This window comes from Rousettus aegyptiacus, unplaced genomic scaffold (assembly GCF_014176215.1).
Source record: "Rousettus aegyptiacus isolate mRouAeg1 unplaced genomic scaffold, mRouAeg1.p scaffold_m13_p_1, whole genome shotgun sequence".
NCBI classification, from domain to species: Eukaryota; Metazoa; Chordata; class Mammalia; order Chiroptera; family Pteropodidae; genus Rousettus; species Rousettus aegyptiacus.
The window spans coordinates 171,250,404-171,278,117 of NW_023416284.1; the positions used below are offsets into that span (position 1 = coordinate 171,250,404).

Sequence of the window (27,714 nt, forward strand, 5' to 3'; positions counted from 1 at the left end):
GTCAGCGGGTCATTGGCTGAGTTCTTCCATGGCGCAGAGGGTGGGAAGGCATAGCCTTTCTTGGTGAGGCATCTCCAGTTTGCCCGAGAGCAATTCTTCATAGAACAAGGCAGCCCTGGGTTGTTATCAGCAGCACAGGAGCAACCAGGGTGTAAGTATTCTGGTTGAAAAGGTGTTCTGGGCAGGGCACCAGTAGTATCTGCTAGATCTCTCAACTCAGCAGGAGCCACCTCTGTTCCTAGTTGTAAGCACCTGACTCTATATATTTCTATGTCTTTGTTCTGGTAGCTTCTTTCTAGAGAAAGAAATATTGCCCTGGAAACTGTCCATTGAAAGGATATCGCCTTTGTTAGGTGGCAAGTATCTGCATGACTCTTTCATTACCTCTGGCTTCCAAGGTCCCAACATGAGTTCTCCCTTTCCTGCTGAATTCATTTGCCTAACCAGGTCCCTAGCTCCAGGAAGGACTTCTGCGTTACAACTCCAGGATTATCATTGTGTTCTCTGAGAATGGTTCACTTCAGAGATGTGCAGTATAGCAGCTCAGGCAATACTCGGGTACAGGGTTCTGTCTCCAGACTGTATTTCAGCAGCAGAATCTGGATGCCCCCTCCCCACTCTTAGCCTCTCCCAGTCTCTCCTTTCCCAGGTTCTGCCTGATGATACCTATGTGAGGTTAGGAGTGCTTACTTCTCTGTGTCTATTTCCTTCTACTACTTTTCCTCCTTTAATAAGAATTTACAGAAGATTGTAAAATCACGAGGCCACCAAATTCTATTATACACTCTAATATTTGGCAAACTAATAATGAAATCGAAAGCTTCACTGAAAAATGTGCACATGGTATAGATGTTGCTAAACTGTTTGTAGGACAAAGTAAACAAAGGAGCTAAACTAAATGTGAAAATAAGGGACAGAGATATTAAGCCAGCTTCTTAGACCCAGAGGTTGCTGCCTACACATGACTTGGCCTTTCATAAATCTTGGGGTCTGTGTGCTAAGGCAGAAATTAAGAAACACTGCTTCCAACAACTTCTCTGCCAGGAAATTTCTGTTCTAAAGATACAGCACAGGTATGTGCTTAGTAAAGCAGACTCATATTTTGTATTTATTTACAACAAAATTCAAAGTTCACAAAGGAGAAAAAAATTGTAACTCTTTGAAATTACTATAACAGACATTATTATTTAATTTTAAAACAATTAGGCAATAGACAGGAATATACAATTCACAAGGAAGGAAAAGATTCACTCCCCTTAATAATGAAAACAGAGAAAATGAACCATTTTTTCACCTATCGAACTGACAAATGCATTACAAAATGATGACACGGAGCGTTGGTAGGGGCGTGGTAAGATGGGCACTCGGATATGAGTTGACCGTAGACTAAACAGCATGGTTTTCTCGAAGGACGAGTTTTCAATATGATCAAGACTCTAAAGCAACATCTTGATTGAGAAATTTTACTGCACCAGATTGATGCCAAGAAAATGGTCAGATACGGGATGATACAAACAATTGTGTGTAAGCAGGAAAAATAAAAATCTTCTCACGTTCTTAAACCACAACAAAGCAAACAGTAGGTCAGTGATGGTAGACGTATTTTTAAAGGCTTTATTTTTTTTAGAGCAGTTTTAGGTGCACAGCAAAATTGAGAAGGTACAGTGTTCCCCCATATGCCCCTCGAACTCACACATGCATAGCCTCCCCATTATCCACACCCCCACCAGAGTGGTACATTCATTATAACTGATGAGCCTATGTTAACTGACCCATCATTATTATCCAATGTTCATTGTGTGTATTATGGTTCACTTTTGATGGAGCACATTCTATGGGTTTGGACAAATGTGTCAGGACCTGAATCTACCACAGTAGTATCATACAGAGAATTTTAACTGACCACAAAATCCTCTGTGCTCTGCCTAATCATTCCTCCCCTCCCCCACCTCCCATCCTCTGACAACCACTGATCTTACTGTCTCCACGGTTTTGCCTTTTTCTTTATGTTGCATAGTTGGAATTATATAGTATGTAGCCTTTTAAATTGGCTTCCTTCACTTAGAAATATGTATTTGAAAGTTTCCTCCATGTCTTTGTATGCCTTCGTAGTTATTTCTTTTTGGCATTGAATAGTATTCCATTTTATGGATGTGTCACAGTTTATTTATCCAATTATTGGTATATTTTTACCATGGAAGACAATAGCCCCATTTTACTGGACTCTGCCAGGTATGCCATGAGTTGACTTTTTCCAATGATAATACAATTCAAGCTCAATGTTTGGAGGTCAGGAGAGCAGGAGAGTTTGGTGTTGGGCGGGTAGGGGAAAGATGGATCGTGGCTGGAATTACTTGGATCTAACAAGCTCAGACCTAACAGGCTCCTGTCTCAGCCTGTTTTCATTCTGAATTTTGTTTGGAGCCCAAGCCCCAACTGATAGGAGAATGTTAACTTTGCTTTCTTTGCTTGCTTGGTTCAGCCATCTTCCCCTAAACCTCATGGGTGTCTACAGCTTAGAAGAAGATTCATGAGTTTATGTGTGTCTAGAACAGCCACTGAGGACTAGACAGCCATCTAGAAGATTAGTCCTAAAAAGGAGTAATGGTGCAAAGAAGAAACCTGAGCCTTCTATGCTGAAAGACCATAGGCACTTCCTTCAACCTATTGATGCAGGTCTAAAGCCCTCCGACTGGCTTCTTAAAGTTCAATCGATAATAGCTATTATTATTGTTTATTAACCAAGTTAATAAAGGCTTGGATCCTTCCTTGCCCTGCACACTCAGTCTTTTCTCTCTGATTTGCACCTCTGTCAATGTTTCTGCTGCGTAGGAAACCCCTTCTTCCTCCTCCTTTCTCGACTTTGTGTCTTACGCTTGTTTAACAGCAGTCTTAGGTCCAGCCTCCTGCATGAAAGTTCTCCGGGATTCCACGGTGACTGATTTTTCCCTAAATCCTTGCACTGAGATTCAGACGCATGGAATCGGACTCTTTATATAACACATAAACAGTACAGAGTTCAACATGTGAAATGCGCACCAGGGATGGCTGAGTGACTTTCAAAATGAGAATGCAATCGCTACAGTATGAAATTCTTATTCTGTTGAATAACCTAAATGAATGAGCTGGCATTTTCATTTTCTTTTTATTCTAAAATACATTACCTCATGTTACTATTATATACATTCCTGTTATTCCTGGTGCCTGAGACCTTCATGCCCCCTTCACCCCATCAGAAAACTGATTGGATATGAGTCTTGAACGACTTCCTTTCAGTGACGCTCAGTTCACGAGCTTAAAATGAAACGTGTTTTTGGTTCTATCTTTTAAAAGAGATTTAAAGAACATTCCCACTTATTGCTTCTGATTGAAATAATTGCCTGAACCTCCCTCCTTCATTTTTTACTTTTATATACAGCTTTTTATTTTATTTCAACAGACATTAAGAGCTCCTAATTTGACTAATATATTAAATAGGCATTCATTTTATCGCAGTTTTTATCCAATAATCTCAAGTAATAGCTTATAGTCATCATATCACGTTTCCTTTTGAATGTTCTTAAATGTATTCTAATTACCATCAATAATCAAGCCTCAATTAGATCATTATCCCATCCCCAATCTGTCAGTCATTCTCTCTGAGAACAACTGAAATAATATAGAAGACAATTGTCTAAATAATTCTTACCACTTCATAAAAATGATCAAGGTGTGCGTCCATTACGGGCGGAGTCTATTCTGACAGTACGATGGTGGTTTTGCAATTGGCAGTAGGAACGGGGGTGTGTTGTGATGGAATTCTGACGGCAAAGTGGCCCTCGGATATCCTTGCTCTGTCTATCCAAAGCTACTCTGAGCTTCGAGAACGTGTATCTCCATCACATTCAAGGAAGCAGGGACAATAGAAACTCACTGGTAAACCATAATATCCTTTGGTACACAAAACATTCTTTTCCCCCTGACTAAAATAACTTGAAAAAAATCTATCAAAGTAATTTTATGCTGTTCCGGTCTACATGAGCAATTGTAGAAATACCTGGTGATTCAGATTCATCAGTTATTGAGGCAAAAAGAAATCACCGATGCCTTCATTTTATAGTTTTGTGAGCTTTCAGGGGACCCGACTAGAAAATCGATGCCAAGTGTTCTCAGAGGAGATGCTTTTAATGGTTTTCCTGTTGACCTCACCACTGGAAGAAGCTTTCATATTCCATCAATATGGTAGTGTCATGCTGGTCAGTCCGTTCCCTGGTTTTCTCTTCCCAAGTATTTCTGAGCACATACCAGGTGAATGTACACACTTCGTCCCAGGACTCATTTCTTAGCAGGCTAATCTCTACACTGGCTTTATTATCCATAATTAAGGGTGGAATTCATCTCTGCTGCTACCTTTTTGTTCCTAGCTGTGCAAGAAATCAGTGTAGGGGGACCGATGCCGTATTTCCAACCTCATCAGAGTACTGTGACACCTCAGCATGCCCTGCGTTAATGAGAAGGAGGCGTCCCCTTTCTATGTCAGTGTCATTTGAAGAAGGCTGAAAAATATCAGACCTCAAAGTAGTACACACATACAGCTATTTAACCCAAATCATGGGCAAGTGCACACACACGCGGTATGAAAGAGTTCCACTATCACTGAATTTTAGACCCGTAGCCAGGATTGCCCTCGAACGAGACAAGCTTTGGCCTAAATCTAGTACATCAGCCTGGACTTCTACCTTTATGAGGAATTACGGACATCCTGCTTGTTCCTTTAACATAGCTTTAGTTATGACTAATCTTGTCTACCATTTCTGCTGTCTCAGTTTTGAACTTTAGCGGTATGTGTCAAGGTCTCTGTGTTCCTCCTTCTCTCTAGAGTTGGCAACATTTGTATGTGTTTTTTGAGAATCAAATAGATACACTGAGGGATAGTCCACATCCTAATTGAAGATAACTGTCTTTGTTATACTAGAAAAAATGTTTACTTTGGTTATAAAAATGAACAAGGAGTAAGTATAGACAAAGAATCATATTGACTACATTTGTGTTTGTCTCATATATCCTCATCTAAGAATAACTAGAAACCATTAGGGGAAAATCTTGATATGTTGCCCAGTTATTTCAGTGGGACTGAATCTCACGATCGAGGCATCAGCCAAAAAGGGTGTAACACCTGGCATCCTAGAAAGCAAGCTCCCCATAAGGCACTAAAAAGTCCCATAGTCAACAGAAATATTGGCCCAGAGGCACTAAATTCCATATGTTCCTCAAGTGCATTTTTGATGAGTATGTTTCGATGATCTCGAGCAAGGTTAGTTTGCAAAGAGCTGACCCCGACAGTCTAAGTCAGCGGTCTTGGTTAACTACAGGTATTGAGCATGGGTGCTACTTGAGTCTCTTGAGGTACGTTAAACTCCTCAAAGTTTGGCTTCCAAACCACTTCCACCCTAGACTGTATGCCTGTCTCAAGGGCCACTTGTTTAATTAGATTCTTAAGTTAACTTTCTGTGTGTATTTCCCCCCTAGAACAGAAGGCACACTTCCAGCTTTTGAAGCACCTGGACGACAATTGTGTCCAGAAAAATTGACCCTAAAGCAATCTGAGAACTCAGATAAAACCTTGGGGACACAGTTAATAGTTTCCTGTAATTAGGTCAGCCTGAGTGTCATAGAATATATAGATTCTTTATGGCGGGTGTCCTTCTAAATGATGTTTAACCTTCAGCGTGTAGTAATGAATGGAGCACCTATATGAAAGAGCTATGCGGAAAATATCAACATCATCCACATGAAATAAATCACAGTGACCTCACCATGAGGCGAGATGTACGGGAGTTCTCTTTATAGATTACACATAACCTACAATCGGGGTCAAATTTTATTTTTGTACACACAAACATTTATTAATGTGGTTTTAAATACCCCATCTTTTCATGAACCTGCTGAGTGTAACGAGTGTAAAACAAGAGATAGAGCAGTAAGTAGTACCATACTTAAGAGTAACAGCTCTGGATTCAGACCGGCTGGGTGCTGGGCTAGTCACCACCACTCTTCAGCCGTGTGATCTTGAACAAGTCATTTGACCCACTCGTCCTTGGATTTTCCATCAGTAAGCTAGGCATAGTAATATCACCTGTTTCATAAGCCATCGTGAGGTGCACAGGATAACATATATATAAATCATCTTATTAAGTTCTTGTCACATAGCAAGCATTTGATCATGTTACTCTTATTACCTACTGTTAGACTGGATTTGATGCTAATTCTTACATATTTTAAAAGAATAAAATTTATATTTTAAAATAGTTTTAAAGAAAAGCTGAAGATACATATCAGGGAGTTCCTATATACCCTATACCCAATTTTCCCTATCGTTAACATCTCATTGCTATATTACATTTGCCACAATTCATGAGCCAATGTTGGTGCATTATTATTAACTAAACTCCATGTTTTTGTTTTTTTTTTCTATTTCATCAGCTTTCTCTTTCCTGTTCTAGGATCCCATCCAGGTTATCCTATAATATTTATTTTTCATGTCTCCTTAGGCATCTCAGCTGTGATAATTCTCAAACTTCTCTTGTTTTTGAGGACCTTGACAGTGTTTAAGTCAGGTATTTTGTAGACAGTCTCTAAATGTGAGCTTGGCTGATGTATTTTAAATAGTCGGGCTGGGATTCTAGGGGTTTGGAGGAGGAAGACCACAGAAGTGAAGTCTTTCTCAACAACAGATCAAGAGTACACCCTATCAAGTTAACATTGATGATGTGAACATTGAGCACCTGGCTAAGATAGTACTCCCCAGGTTTCTCTTTTCATACCCCCTTTTATGCTGTAATCTTTGGAAGTAGGTCACTAAGTGTATCCCACACGTAAGGAGTCGGGAATTAAGCTTCGCCTCTTGATGGCAGAATACCTACTTAAAGTGTTTATAACTTTTCTGTACAAAAGATCTGTCTCCTTCCCCCTCCCCATTTATTTTTATTATTAATTTATATCACTATAAACTCATGCGTATTTATATTTCATGCTGGAATTATAATCCAATTTTGTATTGTTTAATTTGTTGCTCATATTGTTTCCGTTTCGGCTGTTGAGAGCTCTTTCAATTGCCTCTAGAGTCCCTTTACCATATCTCCATTGTTTTGTTTTTTAAGCACTTTCTTACTTTCTTGCGGTACAAGAGGCTCCAGATTTACCTTGTATATTTCCTACCCCAGCCCTACAATTGGCTATTTCTTAAAAGAAGTCCTAATCCCTTTTATTAGGGAATGGCTTTACAAATAAAGATCTGGGCTATGGGTGTGCTGGTCACTATGGTGTTGTTGCTTCAGTGGATGGAGCTTGAATATATACCAATCCGCATGTAAACAAACATGTGTATAGTCATTTCTATGTAAATTCATCAGTATATATACAGTAAGCTAAATTTAAGTTCATACTAATGCCTTTACCTCAGTACCAGTACCACATGGTTTATTTTAGCTTTCCCCCTTTGCTTCTCTGTAACCTTCTACTCCAGTTGTGAAAAACTTGATTTCTATCACCTACCTTCCATTTATTTATTGTTTTAACTTTTGGTATATTTGCACGGCTGTTTCAGAATTGTTAACCCCGTGCCGCATGAGAAACAGTTTGACCACGTAGACTATAGTACTTATATTCCATTCCTGAATATAATTTTAATAGACTTGAATTAGTCTTGTGACCTCTCAAGGTGGTCCTTCTCATAGAACCAATATTTAGCATCTTATGTCTGTAAATATGCCCTTCACAACATGAAATGAGTGGCCAACATTGCAAGCAGATTTGTGTAAAGTCTAGCCTCTGCTCTTGTTTTACCAACAGATCCTGCTAAGAGCTCTTTGACATTACTCTTAGGCGCTACTCTTTTAATTTCTGTGACAGATATTGACTAAAATCTCACTAGCCATGAGTTCTGATTAGGCCCTTAGGAATTCCAGATTTGATTCTTTCAAGAGATGCCATTGGGAAACACCACATAAAAGGCAATATGTCATTCAAGAAATCTCAATAATTTCAACAATGGGACAGATAATGTTGTGGTCTATGTGGGCTGTTAAGTCTACGTAAAATATCAATGTGAAACATCAACTAGTAGTGCCCTGAGGAAATGAATCCTAAATGAAAACCCATGGCATATCCCAGTCTTCGGTGATGCAGGCATGGTAATAAACCTTACAGCCTATATTTAAACCTCGGAGTCTGCCTAGAACATGGCAGGCTTCGTTCCAGGCTCCCTTTTATCCACCTGGCATATAAATTCCAGGAAAAGAGTTAAAGAATATGAAATTCTTTAATATGTCCCCAAACACTTTTATGCATAGCATTTTATCAAATTGTAGATATTGTATTGTATTAATCGAAAGTCAGTCATGAAAGTGTATATATAATGCTCATGCCGTATAATCTTTGTAGTTTTGGTTTTTTTGTAATAAACAAGACCCTATATTGGTTACCAGAAGACACTATATTAGACCTTAATTAAATAGGTAAGAGTTTCACAAATAGCTCTTATATTTCTGCAAAATCCATCTAACTTATTGGTTAAATCTAAGCACAGCAGAAATGAGAGATAATAAAAAAAAGACAAACCATTGACCAGGACTCAAAATGGACTATAATAGTATTAAATCATGGAACTCTCTTACGTATATAAAAGAAAGCATGTTTTATATTACCGGTAAATAAGTGCAAGTGGTGCTATTAGCATAGATATGTCTCCTTAGAGTCTGGAAGAGGCCAAGAGGAAGAGGCTTGGCAAGGATCCTGACTCAGCAGGTTGTTGAGAAGGAAGTTGGTTGCTGATGAATTTTAACAACTCTCTAACTTCCCCCACTGGCTACATCAGCCAGCTCTCTGTAACACACTCCATCTCTATGATTACCTGCCAAATGCTTACTGCAGACCTGTGAGGCTAAGTTACTCCAGTGGGGGTGGTTTATAACTCCACGACACTGTTTGTGCCAGATCAATAATAAAGGCAAAGGCACACGTCAAGCTGCCCTTGTTTTCTCTCTGTGGAGAAACAAAGAGGCCTACAGTTCAAGTGAACGTTACTAAATGATCCTTAGCATCTCTTAAAACACACGAGTGATTGTTCCATTCGTTTTCCACATATACCATAATTTTTTTTGAAATACAAATTAGCTAAAATGTGATTGTATTTTCAGGGAATTGAAAGCTTGCTATAGTTATCATCAGTTTGTAGAAACTGGGGAATTTCTCTCTTAACAATAGATTGTGATGATATATTCAGAAAAAATGTCTGTATTGTTCACATGTGTTAAAACCAGGTGGTTTTAAACAATGGAAATTTAACTAATAATAACAGTGATAATAACATAAGCTCAGTTAAATGATCCTTTTTTCTTCATCCTACATAGGAGTTAATTTACATTTTAATAAACTAAACAGCAAATAATGGAGAGGTCGTATTTTTTTCTATTATGTGAACAGAAAAAACTTTTTAGGGAAAGAGGAAAATACAGAATCAGAAGAAACAAAATCTCACAGATCCTAGACTCGAGCATAGACAAGGCTAGATTCATAAATCTCATCACAAATTCTCTCTGGAAAAGCATTAAAAAAATTTAGCAGCTTAATCCTTCAAGAAAAATTGAGGGCATTTTTGTTCTTTGAGGCCATTTTTTTTAAAAATGACCTGATTCATCTTCTTTCAATTAATTTAATACTTGGGTCATTTAAAGAAGTATGAATTTTATTTTCTTTGATATTTTAACAATATAAAATCATTACAGCCCTTTCTAGTTCAATAGGAATTGAGATTGTTCAAATTATTTATTATGTAATGCTCTCAGATAAAAAGAGGCACAAATTGGAGAGCTACGAATGCCAAGAAATCAGAAGAATATTTTCTCCAAGGACGGTTATGTTTACCAACATTTCTCAAAATACTTCTTTGTTTTATAATGTGATAGAAGAATACTTGTCTTGTTTCTTTTTAATTTGAAGTTAATGCTGGGCATCTAGGTTTTAAAAGACCACATAAGTAGACATGCATATTGATGGGGGTCCACTAATGATATTAAAAAACAAAACAAAACCAGGCATCGACAAAATACTCTACTGGAGTTCAACATTCTTTCAATCTGTTTTCTATATTTTTCCACTTTGAACATTCAAATTGGGCAATATGACTAAATACTCAGAATAAATAAGCATAAACCTGATTGTTTTTGCTAACAAGTGTCTGTTATGGAACTATTCTCGCAGTTGGTTTGGGCTTGGAGGCCACTTCCTTTGTCCTTGCTAGCTGTATGACCTTGAATTCAGGACACTTGGGGTTTTAGTACAGCCAGTGTGCTTCCTTCCCAAATTTGCAATCAACTAAAAAGTAGACCCAGGAGTCAAACAGATGGAGATAAAATATGTGTTCTTAGTAACGTGATTGTGTACATAGAAAACAAAATGATTTATAAAAAATTAGAATTAATAAGTAAATTTAGCAACGTTAGAAGATACAAGGCCAAAATACAAATCTCAATAGTATTTTGAAATACTGGCAAAAAGAGTTATTTTTAAATTTCAAAGACAATAATTGTAGTAGAACCATAAATATGAGATATATAGGATCTGCATACTGAAAAATTACAAAACACTGCTAGGATAAATAGTGGATGCTCTAAATAAATGAAATCATCTTGAAATGCTCTCTAGCATGATCTGGGCAGCAATTAAGTGGGTGCGTACATATGTAAATATTTATTGATCTATACAGTAAAGAGTTTTGTACTTTACCATATATATGAGTTAAACCTCAATGAAAAAAATTTTTAAAGTTAACAACAACAATAACAACAAAATGACAAACAAAAAAACAAACTGGCTTAGAGACACGAGTTAAATATGTGGCCCAATAGACTTTTCAATACTTGGCCCCAGAACTAGATAGATTAACCTGTCTCGCCTACTGACACAGCTGGATAACTATGGCCAGCATTTACAAAGGCTGAAGAACCAACCAGAACATTTGAGTACTGTCAAGTTCCTGGTTCCAAATGAGCAAAAAAAGGGGCTGAGATGAGCATGCTGTTTCTTTTTCTCAATACACCAATAAGATGAATCCTCTTCTCTTCCCATTAGGTAAAATAAGAGGTCTGAGGTGTCTCTCAATAGGAATGTCTTAATAAAAAAGCATTAGTCGAAAGGAAGGAGGGCATTTCTCCCCAGTTGTGACTTCTCCATGCTTTAGTCTTCTTCATTTGTAAAATGATAATAATAGAACCTATCTCACACAGTTGTGTGAGGATTAAACGAAGATAACATATGTGAATGGCTTTGCCAAGTACCAACAAGTGTGGAGTTAGAGAAGCAAAGCATAAAAACGTTAGAGGGCGAAGAGATCTTCAGGAGGAAAATCTGAATCCACCTGTGGTATTTTTTAGACTAAGAAACTGAGAACAAAGGAGGTCTAGGCCCTTGTCCCAGTGCCACAGCTGGTTGCAAAGGCATTGTTGGCACATCATAGCAGAGTTGGCCCCAGGTCCCAGGTGTTCGTGTGCCTAGCACAGAGTTCCTTCTGCTAAGCCACTCTGCTGAACAGCATACACGCCAGTGGGTAGAATTGCCGAGCCTTCTCCCAGCCACCACGAACTTCCTGTTTTCAGAAGGCACACAGTCAGTGCCTGTCCCTGCAGAGGCCCTGCGTGCTGCCACACTCAGGTGGCAATTTATAGCCCTTGTGCTTTCACAATAAGAACGAGATTACTATTTTAGAAGCAAGGTAGCTATTTTCACAATCCACAAGGCAGGTATTCTTTTGAAGGTAAATAAACACAGTCAACTATAATTATTTGGTTCCATTTAGTGTATTCGCAAAGGTAATGGTTTAATGATACCCTAGTGGTCTGTAACAGTTAATGCACTGCAGAAAATGATTCATACAAGTCTCCTTCTTGCTAATAACTCTGAGACTCATGTTATGAAAGGCACTAAACCCCAGGGGATTAAAATGTTTTCACCTTCCCACCAAGAGACAATATTATTAGTTTGAATACTCTATTCACTGGTCATAAAAATATAGGATCTTTGGAGAACAGGAAAACCTGTAACATATGCTGTTGGTTTGATGATAGACGCTTGTAACATTATCTGGGACAGTTGCTATGGCAAAGAAAATGGTCCTGTAAAGGCCAGATGATTTTCTAACTCTCTCTCACGCCATCCCAAATGCCAGTTCATACCGAGTTGGGGTGGTAGCTGAAGAGGGGTCCTTGCTGATGGCAGCACCCTCTTCACGTGCAGGTCCAGTGGACCGGCAGGTGATGGGCTCACTTAAGATCGATGCACAAGTTCTTTGTTTATTTTGGAAATAGTGTGAATTATAAATATTCCCTGAAAACACATGCCTGGCCCCCTTTCTATATGATGAATACTGACAGGATGGGCTTTTTTTCTCATAGCTTTCTGTGGATAGATCAGGTTCCAGTGCTAGTCAGAGAGACAGATGTGCACATCTGGAAGAATCCCAGGGAAAAGCTCCAAATAGCGTGACAGTGTTCCTGGTGCACAGCAGGATGGTCTGTCCTCAGCCACCAGAAAGGCACCTCTTTTGTAGCTTTTTATATCTGCACCTATGTCGTTGCTGAGTGTAACAGGAAGGACAGGGATCAAGGGGGCCTCTGGATACCACTGCTCTTTCCTCACTCCTAAATGGTCAGATAAACGTCTATTTGGCAGGGTTATCATGAGCTCATTATATGTGTGTTTGTTATATAAAACAAACACACAAAAAAGGTAGCTGGTATTATTATCGATGGGTTTATTACCCATTAAAATTAGATAAATATAAAATTGTTAAAATTTATAATACTCTACAGATTATTTAATGTATATGTATATATACATATTTATACATGCATGTATATATAGTTGCATGTGTTATAGATATTATGTTATATATATAGATATATACAGATATATATATATATAAAATATATCTACAGATGTATCTACAGATATAAATATCACCGGTAATAACATCAGTAAATAGATACAAAGGGCAACATGGTTCAAGGAACATGATGCCATTAGACTGTTTTGCCTCATTTATACCTGTGTTTGCAGAATAATTATTACTCACTTCACTTTCAAAAGTGACCCAGTTTGGACAATAAGTTATGTAATCACCCTAAATAAAGATCAAAAGGAAAACATTTACCTCAGAGAAAGCCAAGAACAGTTATAGCCTCAATGTTGATGAGAACACAAATATCGGACAACTACAGTTTAAGAAATTTGTGCTGGGGACATCAGTTGGGGACATAACTTTTCAAATATAATTCCTTAAAAGCAGAAATCAAAGCAAAAACAACAACAAAAAACTTAGTGTCTGTAAAGTTGTCCCAAATGGAGAATTTTCCAATTGGTGAAAAACAGTATTTATATATTCTCATATTTTCCTACAGTTTACCTCTGGGTTGACATTGTTTGCTGCAACTTCAAGTGGATGGTTTTAGTATTGTCTAGAATCCTTGAAGTGGCTGCTGCATTAAAGGTTATTTTGCCACTCGATTTTTGTCTATTTTTTTTTCTTTCCTTAACTCCTGTTAATTTCTCCAATTCTAGCAGCTCTAACATTTAGCTCCAGCACTTGGAGGTTATTAAAGTCTTTAAAGGCTTGTTTAAAACTTATCAAACAGATGACATTAATTTATCTCTTTCACATCCAAACGTGAAAGCGAGGGAAAGCAAACTAACATGAAGAGCCAGGCTTCTGGGTAACAGACACAGTTACCGCATTCCAGTGACTTTGCAGTTTTTGCAAGAAGGATGTTTGCATTCTCTTTTACATAACTTCCTATACTTCATTCTGTGCATTTTGATCTTAAAATGCCCTTTCTGCCTCTCTTACTCCGTATTTCCTCTTTGAGAATGTCTTTTTTCCAGTCAGGAAAATATTACTTTAGCAAATCATACTTTTAACAATATTCTACTAAGCAGTGCTGGAAGATGGGTTAAAATGAATTTTCCTCCCTTCGACCTGGCTTGGTTGTATTTTGTATCTCACTCGTAGGTAGATACACAGGTATCATTTTCATATTTTCAACTATATCTAAATATATTAGCCTTTAAATAGACCTCTATAGAAAAGTCTTATGTCATCTCAAACTCAATAACAAAACCAAAACTCCTTACCATTTCTTCTAAACACACCAAGCTCTATAACTTCCTAAATACTTTCTGCTCCTCTTCATCCCAGGAGCCTTAGTATCCAGTGACTTATTTAGGCTGGAACGAAGAGGTCAGCTGACCGGGGGCCAGCAGCCTCCTGTTCTCAAGCCCACAAACAGCTGGACTTGCCAACTTTCCCAATGTCTAGCACCTCGAGCATGCGGTGCATAGACCCCTCACTATCAGGTGGGGGAGGGAAAGCCCACTGCAGAGAGAAGCAAATTTCTGGAACTAAATACGAAATCTCAGAATTATGCGCATGATGTGTTCCAAATCTATTTTGTTTTCTAAACTCATAACCTTTGTTTCAGCAAACCCAGTTGGTCCCTGAATTTCTCATTCATATGTAAGTCTTAAAGTTTAGGCTTCTGATATATAGAACTCATATGTCATGCAATACTGTTCTCATGAAACTGCTTGGCAATTGGGGAACTTCTGATCACCTGTGACACAAGTAGAAATGGGTTTTTGAAATTCACTGGTAAAGCTATAGGTTAAAATTAAATATGTAGTGTGATTCTTCCATCAAGAAACATTTTACTTCTTTCTAAGAATTAGCAAATCTGACTCAAATATTTTTGTACTGCCAACTGTGTATAAGAATTCATACTACCTAATTCAGGTTCTTACTCTGGGTTTTGGTGGCCTGAGAGATAATAAATTTAGGGAAATCATCTAAAGAAAGCATCAGGGTTTAGAAAATGCACAAACTTATTGACTATGGATTATGGATTGTCATAGAGGATATCAAAAATGATTTTTTTTCTGGTACTGTGTTATAGGGAGACTTTTAATCTAAGTCTCTGTGAGCCAAGAGAGATAAGAGTTATTTCTATTGTTCCTTAAGAATTTCTTTGCAATATTTGAAAGGTTTCTTTTATTTTCACCTCTCTAAGTTTGTTTTATATGTTATAAAATCATTATTAAATTCTGAAAACAAAATCAAAGAAACTATCCGCAGATAGAATGCACTCGAACTAGTCACAAGTACAGAGCTTGAACAGGTGGGCTTGGCTTTCTCTTCCTCCGAGAGGCCCACAAGCATTTGAGAATTAAACAAGCGGGCCTAGACTTCCTTACTGCAGCCTTGGCAGTTAGTGATCCATTTTTATATTACAGGCAATGAAAGCTTAGAAGAAAACTATGTCCAGGACAGTAAGATGGGGTTTGTCATCAACGCCATCTACGCCATGGCACATGGACTGCAGAACATGCACCATGCTCTCTGCCCGGGCCACGTGGGCCTCTGCGATGCCATGAAGCCCATCGACGGCAGCAAACTCCTAGACTTCCTCATCAAGTCCACGTTCATCGGTGTGTCTGGAGAAGAGGTGTGGTTTGATGAGAAAGGGGATGCTCCTGGAAGGTAAGACAGTCTTTTGCATACTGGACCCGAATAACCTGTGAGTCTCCCTGAACCAGACAGCTGGCACCTCTGACTCCCTTTGGTTTCATGGTTACCGGGTATCATAAGGACAGACACAACTGGAAAGCCAAAGAGTAGGAAAGATTTATTGGTAAACACCGACCATTCTGCGTCCTGGCAGTGCCACCCCAGCTGTCACCTCAGCCCTTCCCTCAGAATACCTGGGACCTTCGTGCAAGCCCAAGAAACTAAAGAGACTACACCTGACCAGCAGGACCCTCGTCTGTCCTGCCAGCTTCAGGCCAGCGTCTTATTCATTGGTCCCAGTGCCGTACTGGTGAAATATTTCAATATTACACCTGCTTAAAGATCTTAATATATGGAGAGAACGAAGTCCTACACATGTATCCTTTTTGCTCAGGCTAATTTGTGTTCTTCTTGGAACAAGAAAGGAAAGAACTTTCTTTCTGGTGTTGAATCTCTATGGCTTCCAAAGAATTAACTAAGAAGCAAAGGAAAATTAAACTTACAGAATATAGGTATATATTTCCCTGTCATTTTTTGTTCAGTCGGTTCTACAACACCTGCTTTTACAACACCAGTTAGCTCATGTGAAATTGCTATGTAGAAAATAACATCAGTGTAAAGGGTAGTTGTGTTTGTTTATACAAATTTTCCGAGGCAAGGAACAATCAGAATAGTGAAATAAGAATTAAAACTGGCAATAGGAAAGAAAAAGGCCCTCAGCTTGGCTGCCGCACAATCTCTTTTTCCCCCCTCAGAATTCCTGTTATCTTTCAATAAGTGGTTTTGCAGAACGAAAGATTTTAGGAAAGCATATGTTATGTTAGAATGGAACATCAAATCATTTAATCCTCATTGCTATAGGCATATCATTATCCTCTTTTACAGATGATAAAACTACGTGTCAGAGAAACTAAGAAACTTACCTAAAAGCCATGTGGGGCGTAGTTGGTAGAGGCAGCACGGTCTGAATCGGAGGCTTGTAATCTTTTTTGTCACATCACACTACACTGCCTTTTAGCTAATCTTAAAATTAGGCAAAGTTGCTGGCAATAGTCTTAATGTCATTTCATTGAGACTATTTGGGAGGGACTACTGTAAGAGACTGTAAGAGACCCTAAATAATTCTCCATGTATTTTTTCCTTTCATGTGAACTTAAATTTCTGTGTTTAGAGAGCACCTTGTGGGGCCTAAGTAGATGCTCCCTGTTAAAATCCAACAGCTCTAGGAATGATAAATTATGTAAGTAATTTCAGCAATTAAAATAACGAATTTATTAGATTCCTTCCAAGCTGCCAGTCATGTGGGAGCAGATTTAGATTAAAATGTGCAGGCGAGTGGGATGGATGGAACGATGTGGGGCCCGGGCCTGTGGAAAGCTAGGTGCTGAGCACCTGCGAGAGCTGCACCAGAAGGAACAAGTGGGTCTGAGATTCAGAACACCACTCTCACCTTTAAACCCACCTTTAAACTCCCCTGGAAACTAGGCTCTGCAGAGGGTCAGATTTGGAATGGAAACCTTCCTTCACGATTGTCTGAGATAATACACACGATGTGCTCAGCACAGGGCCAGACGCGTTTTAGACAACCCGTAGATGTGAGTTTCCTCATCCACGATCTTTTTGTAAACTATCCCAAATATAAGCACACAATGTTTAGCTTGTTTCTCCTCCATCTTTAGTGACATATTTAAATTATGAGCTTTCCCCCGGGTCTCTCTCTCTCTCTCTTTTTCAATTTAATTTTATTATTAGTTTCAAATATATAGTACTTTGGTTAGACATTTATATAGTTTATAAAATGATCCTCCTAATCATTCTTTCTCTCCTCTGGCTCTCCACCTAGCCACTACATTAATGCTCCCCGTCCCCATGACCATCTATCAACTACTAATTTGTACTTCTTTAACCCTTTACCGCATTCTCCCAGCCCACCAACCTCCATGCCCTCCATCCATCACTAGATTGTCCTCTATATTTGTGATTCTGTTTTTTGATTAGTTTGTTCCTTTTTTTCCTTAGAAGAATCTAAGTAAAATCATATAGTATTTTTCTTTCTCTGTCTGACTTTTTTCACTTAGCATAATAACCTCTAGGTCCATCCATGTCATTGCAAATGGCAGGATTTCATTTTTTTTAATGGTCAAGTAATATTCCATTGTATATATGAACCATACTTTATCCAATCGTCTGTTGATGGGCATTTAGGTTGCTTTCATATTCTGGCTATTGTAAATTGTGCTGCCATGAATATAAAGGTACATAGATCTTTACAAATTATTGTTTTGGTTTCCTTTGGATAATTACCCAGAAATGCAAGTGCTCAGTCAAAAGGTAGATCCATTTTTAATTTTTTGAGAAACCTCCCAACTGTTTTCCATGATGGCTGTACTGATTTGCAATCACATTAACAGTGTATGAGGATTTCCTTTTCTCCACATCCTCAGCAACACTTGTTCTTTGATTTATTGATGATAGCTATTCTGACAGGTGTGAGGTGATATCTCATTGTGGTTTCAATTTGCATTTCTCTGATGATTAATGACCTTGAGCATCTTTACATATGTCCATTGGCCATCTGTATTTCCTCTTTGGAGAAATATCTATTCAGGTCTTCTACCCATTTTTTAATTGGATTGTTTGGTTTATTTATTGTTGAGTCGTATGAGTTCTTTATATATTTTGGATATTAACCCCTTATCAGATGTATCATAAGCTAATATCTTCTCCCATTCACTTGGTTGTCTTTTTGTGTTGTTGATGGTTTCCTTTGCCGTATAAAAACTTTAGTTCGATGTAGTCCCAATAGTTTATTTTTTCTGTTGTTTCCCTTGCCTGAGGAGATGTATTCGAAAAGAAATTACTGTTAGTAATATCAGAGAGTTTACTGCCTATGTTTTCTTCTAGAAGTTCTATGGTTTTAGGTCTTACATTTAAGCCTTTAATCCATTTTGAGTCTATTCATGTATACAGTGTAGGAAGGTAGTTCGGTCCTTTTTCAATGGGTTAATTCCTCAGGCTTGAAATGGGTCAGCTTAATCTGTGATCCATTTCTGTTGTAACCACCCCTCTCTGCTTCCATCTCCTGTCAGAACACCTTTCATGCTTTTGGACTCTCTTGTAATTATTTTAGTTAACCACGATGCAAAATAAACTGAATGCATTGAGAGGCTGTTGTAAAGTTAATATTTACAGCATGAGGGTATTCCAAATAAATGCCAGCCTTCCCGGAAGGAACTCTGGGGTCAGAGAAAAGAGCAGTGTTCATTAACATTCACAGCACAGGGGAAGGCCTCTCCTTAGGAAGTCAGTATTTTTTGCCCTTGATATCTTTCAGTATTTTTTTCGCTCTGGCTTTTAGGACTTTTTAAAAATGTATTTTCATACCAAAATATTGTGAGTTTTTCAGTTTCTACATGCTAATGAAGTGTGAACCGATGTCTCCCATTTGAAGGGCAAATGAAGAAGTCGAAATAAAAGTCTTGGGACTGATTTATTTAAAAAAAGATATTCCAAAGCTAGCAATGTGTTTCAGCCTTCATTGAAAATATGTAAGGAGGTATAATAATGTAACATGGAGTAAAGCATAAAAAATAAACAGAATAGGAAACTAGTCATAGCAAACATTCACAGAAGGTTCTATAACCGTTGAGTTTAAAATGGAAAAATATTGGTGGTGTAGACCGGTATCATTGCTGAGGAGTGTGAGCCACCAGCCCGCGGTTAATACCCACATGGACAGCACTTAGACAGCTACTCTGGAGAACATTCTGGTATGTCTCGGCAACCAGGAGAATAAGAACCTTTCAGTAGCTGAAAGTCGGAACAGCCAAGAGGCAAATAACATGTCCAGGGACACCATTCTCTCTTCTCACTGTCACTGTTTTGTTCACCTGGATAAGTAGGGAAAAAACAACCTCACTCTCCCAGAGTCTCCCCCTTTCCACTAGGGACTGCTATTTTTAGAAATAGCCAGAATCTGGATGCGGATAAACCACGAGCTACCTGTGGGTGATAAAATGCAGCTGCACATTAGAGCAAGAAGAAATGCCAATAAGGATGGAAGTTGTCTAGACAGAGAACTAGGCCAGATATAGCCAATAGGTTTCAGATGCCAACTAAGGTTGGTTGGTCGTAGCTTCCTGGAGTGCTGGGCAGAGGAAGATTCTGTGTCTGACCTTGGTTTAGAAGGAATTCCGGGATGGATTAGGTAGGGGCCGTGAATGGGGATGGGAAGAGGAAGAAAGCTGAGGAAGAGGACTATGTGGTAGCCAGTTGCCATCTATTTCTCTGGGTCAAATACAAAGAGCAATGGACTCTGCATGGCTTTTATACTGTAGCGCAGGAGGATGAGAACTCTGCTCAGATACCACAGAAGACAATTCCATTTTGCAGAGTCAGCAAGGGAGAGTCGGGCATACATTTCTAGAAAACTGCCATGTGAGTTATAGTTTACTTGGAATAAAAAGCGACATGTAGAGGAGATTGGAGAATGCCAGAGAATTTTCAGTGACTGAGAGATAAATGGCTATGCCAATACAAAGATGTTCTCCTGGTTTCTTACAGTAATGGAACTAGCCAGAGTATTTTAGGGTATTCATAGTAATACACATATGAATTATACATATGCATGTGTCCCAATTGTGACATTGTGTTTTACATGTTATGTTAATAAATCCTCACGAGAAGCCCATGAGCCTTAAAGAGTTTAGTGACATTCCTAAGTAATTCAATATACTGTTAAAATGTTATAAAAGAGATTCCATCTTACATATTCTAATGCCAGGTCCTGCATTGTCTCCATTGCATTAGGGAATGCTCTCCATTGCCCACATTGAGAAACGATGAGGTCTGGCTCCAGACTTCAGTGAAAATATTTAAATGTAGATTTTCGCCCCTGTGTAGCAGAGCATTGCAGCATTTGAAATTATGGAAATAACTGACACCGGTTATTTGGATTCAGAAATGTTTGTCCTAATCAGGGGAGAGACCAGTTTAAATGTCAGTGCTCAAAATGTTAAATCCCCAACATCCTTGCTAATTAAAGATGCATTTCTCAGATTTCTTGTCTATTAGCACCTGAAATAGGCTCCAGACTTGGTGAAACTCACCACGTTCAATCTAGTTTCATGAAAATAGCAACTGAATGTGAAAAGAAGATTGGAATAAAAGTAATCAAGTTAAGAAAATAATGTTCTCAAGAATTGTTGCTTCTTCAAAAATAACTTACTGAATGATAATTTGAAGGAGAGAATGATGAACTCAGCACACATAGAATTATTTTTTTGGAGAATAAGCAGAAGAAAAGTATAAGAGTAACACATTCTTTAGCAAATATGGACGATACCCAGACTGAGGAATGGAATATGCATTTTGGAAAATCAGAGAAAACATTCGAAATGAACTGAAATATTGATAGTCACTGGTGTTAGAATGCGGGATGGGTGCATCTTTTACTTCCCTTTTCTCTATTGTTATCTATTTACCGAATTTCTCTGGTTTCTACATCATGCCTGCTTTCTCTGAGACATGTCTCCTGCTTTCTTCGTAGGTACGACATCATGAATCTGCAGTACACCGATGCCGACCGCTATGATTACGTACATGTCGGAACCTGGCATGAGGGGGTGTTGAACATCGACGACTACAAAATCCAGATGAACAAGAGCGGGCTGGTGCGGTCCGTGTGTAGCGAGCCTTGCTTAAAGGGTCAGATTAAGGTAAGCCGGCCGCAGATGTGGTCTCAGGCAGTGTTGGCGAGGAGGCCCCCTGCCTGGACCTAAACACACACGTTTTTCTTGGATCCGACTGTTCTGAAAGAGTGGACCAGACATCCTGTTTTTGTTTTGTTTTGTTTTGTTTTTGTGCCTGTACTTAGCTAAAACTGAAAAGATAAGGAAAGATTAGGTAATGGAACAGGCAAACCATTTGAGTATTTAGAAGAGTCTTTATGTGAATCACAGTGATGAGCTGGGAACTTAAGTACGATACAGAAAGCAAGCGGATGAATAATCGAATTGAAAATCGACACAGAAATAAACATGGAAACCAAAAGCAATGATATTGTTTAGCTGTAGTTCAAGCTATTGCTAAAAAAAAAAAAAAAAAAAGCAGAAGCTGAACAATGCTAAATAAGCATATAACTAAAATAAAGGAAGTTGAAATGAGGTAACACAGAAGTGCTGCTTATCATTTCTTCCCCAAGTTCTGTGATTTTTTTTTGAAATTGATATTTTCTAGCCAAGGAAGAGTCCTCACTTTCTACTTATTCTCAGAAGCGTTTTTTTTGTTTGTTTGTTTGTTTTGTTTTTTCCAGCTTGGGTCAAGTGAGTAAGCGTGATATTACTGTATACACAAAACTAGAGTAAATAAACATCAAATGTCGAGCATTTGGCTGGACACGCTAGGGAGAATTCCCGGTGACGGAGGCATGGAAACAGCGCTCTCCGCATCCCGTGCTCTTTGAAACCAAACTACATGACGCACGTGGAAGTGGGGCGTAGGGCAGCGGTGGTGAACTGGCCAGAATATGGGTTCGATGAACTAACAGGTCTTTCCATCTCTAATGTTCTGTGACTCGTCTCGGGGAGCAGACGGGCTGTCACGTAAATGTCGCTCGGTGCAGCTGGAGCTGGAGTGGAGTCTGCGCCGGGCTCTGGTCCTCGCTGCGAGCTGCGTGCTGTTCTTGCACAGCGCCGCTCTCGGGAACTGTGGAACCGCCCGCATACGGAGACGCTCTGGGAAGAACCCTTAGGGGCCTTAGGGCAGGGGTCTAGTCACGTGCAGAAGTGTCAGTGTGGATACCGGAAAAGCCTTATCTCTGCCGATGGAAGGAGGTGGGGGATTTGGAACCTGCGACAGCTTTTGGCAGCTGAGAAAAACTGTCCTGATGGGCTCACACTCACAGTGGTACCAGCCGCTTAGAAGAAGGAACAAACTGTGGAGACTATTCATCTTAGGTTTAAATATCTTGTGCCTTCTCTGCAGATGCGATGTTAAAAATATTTAATAATTGTCGTGATAACTAACCAATGAGAATAGACTCCGTTTTAGTGCTATCACAAGGTGCTGGAGGCCTCCCGTCGTGCCCATGGTTAATCCCTGAGTTGTTGGATCATGGGAAGATTTGGGTGAGGAGTCCTGCAAGCCTGAGGTGGTGTGGGGACGTTCGAGATGCTTGACGATACCATTTGTTTTCATACAGGGCAGAAGTATTTTAGTTGTGTAAGCATGGCGTCGGCCAAACCAGTGTTTACAGTATGTCAGCCCTGCTGCATTCCAAGAATCCATTTCCGATCCTTGTCCTGATAGGATTCTTGCACATGAGACTCTCTGGTGGTATGTAGGAATATATCTTCTAAATTCCAGACACCCAAAACTTTCATCTCGACTGTTGCCACGAGATGCCAGGCCACTGGATTCTGCATTCGTCATCTTTTCTGGTTGATGGGGGAAACAGGGCATCTGAGACCTAAAGACATATGATGGAGATAATACAGAAGCTCTGGGCTCATGCACTTCTGTGACCCGAAGGATGTCACATATATTGGCTGCGGCCTTCTTGCTAGCATGAGTGGTAGCATTGAGTCTGTAGCATTGAGTCTGAACCATGAAACAGTTGATAGAAATACAAAGTTGGCCTTTTCAGAGTATCAGGGATGGGGGTGGGAGGAAACCTGCAAGAGAAACAAATTATCTCAAAGATCCTCTGCTCTCCAGCTCCTTTGCCAATTGCCTTCCGTTACTCTGGTTGCTGGCAGGCCAGAAAGGGGGGCTCAAATACCACGAGCATTCTCATTTGTACATTCCAGAAAAAAGGCCTCTCCCCCCACAAGTTCCAAGGAAAGGCTGTCTGCACACATCTCTCTCTCTCTCTCTCTGCCCAGATACTGAAACATTTCTGGCAACACGTTTGCATTACGCCCATGCAGTGTTATAGAAGGAGATTCCAGAAGTCTAAAATACCCCAAATCTCTTTGGGGCATTTTAGAAATATTGTGTACCCCACAGGAGGAGAGTAGCACTTGGAGTGGAGGTGAGGGGCAGGAGGGTGTTTGTTTGTTTCCCATAAGCACCATGGGAGGTACAGAAATAAATGAAATCTGAATCTCGTTTTCCAAATACTAGCACTTATATTCTTACACCACGAATTTACTACCAACCAGGCCTAGAATGCAGGGAGTCTGATCTCTCAGTAGCCACAGCAAAGGTGGGAGAGAGGCACCTTACACTTGTATTAACTGGGAAACATAACCTTTAGAGAAGGAGTATTCATTTTAAATATCAAATGCCATTTAAAATCCTAAAATAATCATTTGACTTCTTTTATGATAGCTCATAGCACTTTCTTATGGTAGTTGCCTTGGAAGTAGTTAAAATTTCAGATTTCTTATGTCATTTTTAGAAATATAAATATAATATCTCATAAATACAGTATCTTATGGAGGCAGAAGTTGGTTTTAGTCATGCCACAAATGCAGGTAAATAAAAACAAACTTCGTATTGTGTGTTATGTGAGTCTAGGTTTAGTCATGGAAAAAGAACCATGTTCAGGTGGTTCGATGAGGGAATTTAATGGAAGACATAAAAATAGTAAGAGACACTGAGGTAACTCAGAGATGAGCAACAGCAGAAATCATTCCCACCCCCGGGACAGAGAGACACAGGGAAAAGCCACGGCTACTACCTGGACATCCTCTGGCGTGGGGGCACGCCATGGCGTCTCCTTCCTCCCGCCTCCTTCTCTTCAGTCTCCCATCAGCCTTTCCATTTTACCAACCCTATCTGAAAGACAGCTGGCAAAAGAGCCTAGACAGTGTAGTTCACAGGTACTTGGCTCGGGTCACCTTGAACCCTTAAAGCCAAGTGAGGCTTAAGGGCTAATGCATTATTGGGAATCAGAATCCCAGAGATGCAAGAGTGAGAGGAGAATGGAGGTGAGACATGGCAGGACGGGAAAACACCGCCACCAGCACCATGATGCATCATTGAGCAGGACGCTGTCTCACTGAGCATAACTCCCCCCTCTGCCCCACGGAGATTTCTGGACAGGCCGCTCAGACTCGCTATTGAAGCAAGAAGGGGAGAAGAATGGATGCACCTGCGCCATCCTCGTTTTTGATTTCTCTGGTGAGAATTTGCTCACTGGAAGTTTAACATTGCCTGGCCCCATTAGGCAGCTCCTGGGGAAGCCGGTATCTAGATTCTGTAGATTCTATTACATGGCCTGACTTCAGATTTGGAAGCAGTGTGTGGGGGGTTGGGGGGAGGTGGACAAAAGACTCTGTGGGTTTCATGTAGTCCGGTCTGGGCTCCTGCTGTGGTAAATGCAATGAAGGCAGTTCTGGAATCCAGTGCCTCTTCCATGGGAGAGAGGGACAGCCAGATGCACCAGCAGATGAGGCAATAGTGACAGAGGCTGAGGTAGGGATCACAGAAGTGTCTAGAGCTCTGCAAGAGCCAGTGGCCAAGAGCCTAAGGGACAGGTTAGGCGAAGAGAATCTCAGGCAGCACGTAAAATGTGCACAGCGGATCTACAGGCAAACAGCAAGGGTCTGACACGTGTGTGGTTCTCTTACACCAAGTCTGCTGCCGTGTTCCTTGGCGTGTGGGGGAGGGCGGGAAAGAGGTGAGAGAGATGAGAAGGCAAAGGAAGAGAACGTGAAAGGAAGAAGGGAGGCTATAGAGATCAGGGACTAACATTTATCAAGCATATTCTTGTGCAAGTACAATATTAGATGCTTTCCAGACATCATTTCAATTATTCCTTAAAGCGACCCTTTTAAAGCAGGTGTTATCGCTTGCATTTTAAGGAATCTGAGGTCCAGAGGGGTTGCTCCAGGCTTTCTCAGTAGAAAGCGCCAGGGCTGGGCTTAGAGCCAACCCACAGCTCTTATCATCCTACAGCCACATGTTGTTCAACTGTGTTTCATTATATGAACTGGCATGTTTCCTGCAAATGCAAATTTCAGTTGCTAAGCCTTATTTTTTAAATAATTCACAATAAAATTATAAACAGAGGTCTACATATAAAATGCTGAGGGGACAGGATCTAGACTTAAGGAAACAATATTTGTGAAGATGATTGGGAGAATTGGATAGACACACGGAAAGCAGCAGAGAAGTCGAGGAAGGGGATGCTGTAGACTGCCTCACTGGCCTCCTTTCTTAGCCCTCTCTCTCTCTTATATTTTTTTCTTCCCTTCCGTTCATCTTTGGATTCTTTACTCCAAGGCGATGGTTTTAGGGATGGGAGTTTGGGTGTGGAGAGTGGAGAAAATCACTACTTCCTCCTATTTTTACCTGGCAGAATTCTGGAGACATCACGTGAACATGGAATATATAATAAATGTTTCTCCATTGCACATGCCGTATTGTCATGTAGCAAAATACACTTTATAAATGTGGAGAAAGGCCCCGTCACACGTGTCTTGCAAACTATAGACTTCAGAATTGGGCTGTTTTTTCCCCTGAACCATTTAAAGGGGAGGTACAAATACCATGAAACTTCGTACGTTTGCTAAGAAGGGCGATTCACGCATAACCACAAGACCAGCTAAGAGAGTTAGCAATAACATCGTTACCCATAACTTCCCTGTCCGTCTCAGCGTTCTCTTTTCGTGAGTCAAATCCAACTATTTAAATTGTTCACTGTTAACGTAACCATTCTGGCGACCAGTGAAACAATGATGTGGTTCCTTCGTTACAGAATCGTGTCTGAATTCCGCAGCAGGATAGCACGTTCTCAATATACATTTCCACAAGAATGTAAAAAAAAAAAAAAAAAATTCTTGTCTGCGAAGCCTGTGATTACATGGCGATGATGTGATCTGTCCCAGCTACTAAAAACATATTGGCTAAATTTTTGAAGAAAGTTTAAGACGTAACATAGTTCTTTGTACCTGGCTGTGCAAGTGTAAACATGAACTTACTATAGTTTCTGTGGATGAAGAGGAAACTTTGCAAGCACTGGTTATAATAAAAAATTCTGCGGAATTATCATTAATTTACCCACAGTCACTCTGAGCAATACCTATATCCTCATGCCCTATGCTTTGACTAGTGTCAATGCTGGTCCCTTGGGTACTGAACTTTTTGGCGATCACCTTAGCCTGGGACACAGCTCATCCACTGCTCTAGCTGTTCTCACTGCCTGGAACACTCTTCTACCAGATATATTCAGGGTGTATTCTCTTTCCCTCTCTCAAGTCTTATTCAAATGGCAATGACTTAGCGAGGCCTTATCTGACTGCCATATGCAAAACTGCAACCCCCTGTTCCAGGTCCTCTCTATCAGGACTGGGACCCAGTGGAGGCAAGTGAGATTCCTAGGGCACAGACTCTAAGATGGCACTCACTCCCAAGGTCCTGCAAGTACGAGGGGTGGTTACCTGCACAACCTGCAGAGTGTGCGCCTCCTTAAACGTGGTCCCTAGGCGCCACACTTGCCTCACTTTGGTCCCTGCCCTGAACCCTATTCCTCTTTCTTGTTACGCTTCTCTAGAAGGGCTCCACAAGGATGGAGATATTATCTCTTTTGTTCACTGATTATTTCTGGCCTTGGCATAGTTCCTGGCACATTGTAGTTACCTTCAGTGCATGTTGTGAATGAATGAATGAATGAGTGAATGAGCGAATGAATGTGCATGCTCTGCATAAACATTTTGTTCCCCCTTTTAGCAGTGTACTTAACACATCATGTTAGATTTCGAGCGTCTCAACCTCAGTGATCAGGTCTTTGTATTTATTTGTCCTATGCGTAGCGCCATGTCTGCAATGCTCAGCCTCTAAACAAAAGCTGATGAAATGAATACATATCTGCCCACCTCTGAGGAGTAAGTTGGGTCTCACATAGCATGTCATCACCCTGACAGCCACTGTCTGTACAGAGTGCCTAGCACACAGCCGGTTCAATACAAGTCCACTCTTGTGATCATTTTGTATTCCTATACCATTTTTATTTCATTTTCCTTATAATAAATTACAATGTAGGGGTTTCCCTAAATTAATATTTTTATTTAGTTCTTACAAGACTCCCTTCAGTTTCCTCTTATTTTTCATTGTCTTCCAAGTCTTCATTTCTACTTCTTTCCTTTATGTCATATTCTATATTATTTCTCTTTTCT

General features: G+C 39.8%; 1 protein-coding gene across 5 annotated transcripts in view; it reads left to right on the forward strand.

Moving 5' to 3' along the window:
- The window catches only part of GRM1 (glutamate metabotropic receptor 1), a 323,300-nt gene that overhangs the window by 247,125 nt on the left and 48,461 nt on the right, over positions 1–27,714 (forward strand). For all 5 annotated transcript variants that reach the window (XM_016160274.2, XM_016160276.2, XM_016160278.2 and 2 more), the window contains exons 5-6: positions 15,319–15,565; positions 21,141–21,309. In XM_016160274.2, coding sequence (XP_016015760.2) covers positions 15,319–15,565; positions 21,141–21,309 — 416 coding nt within the window. The remainder of the gene's footprint in view (positions 1–15,318; positions 15,566–21,140; positions 21,310–27,714) is intronic.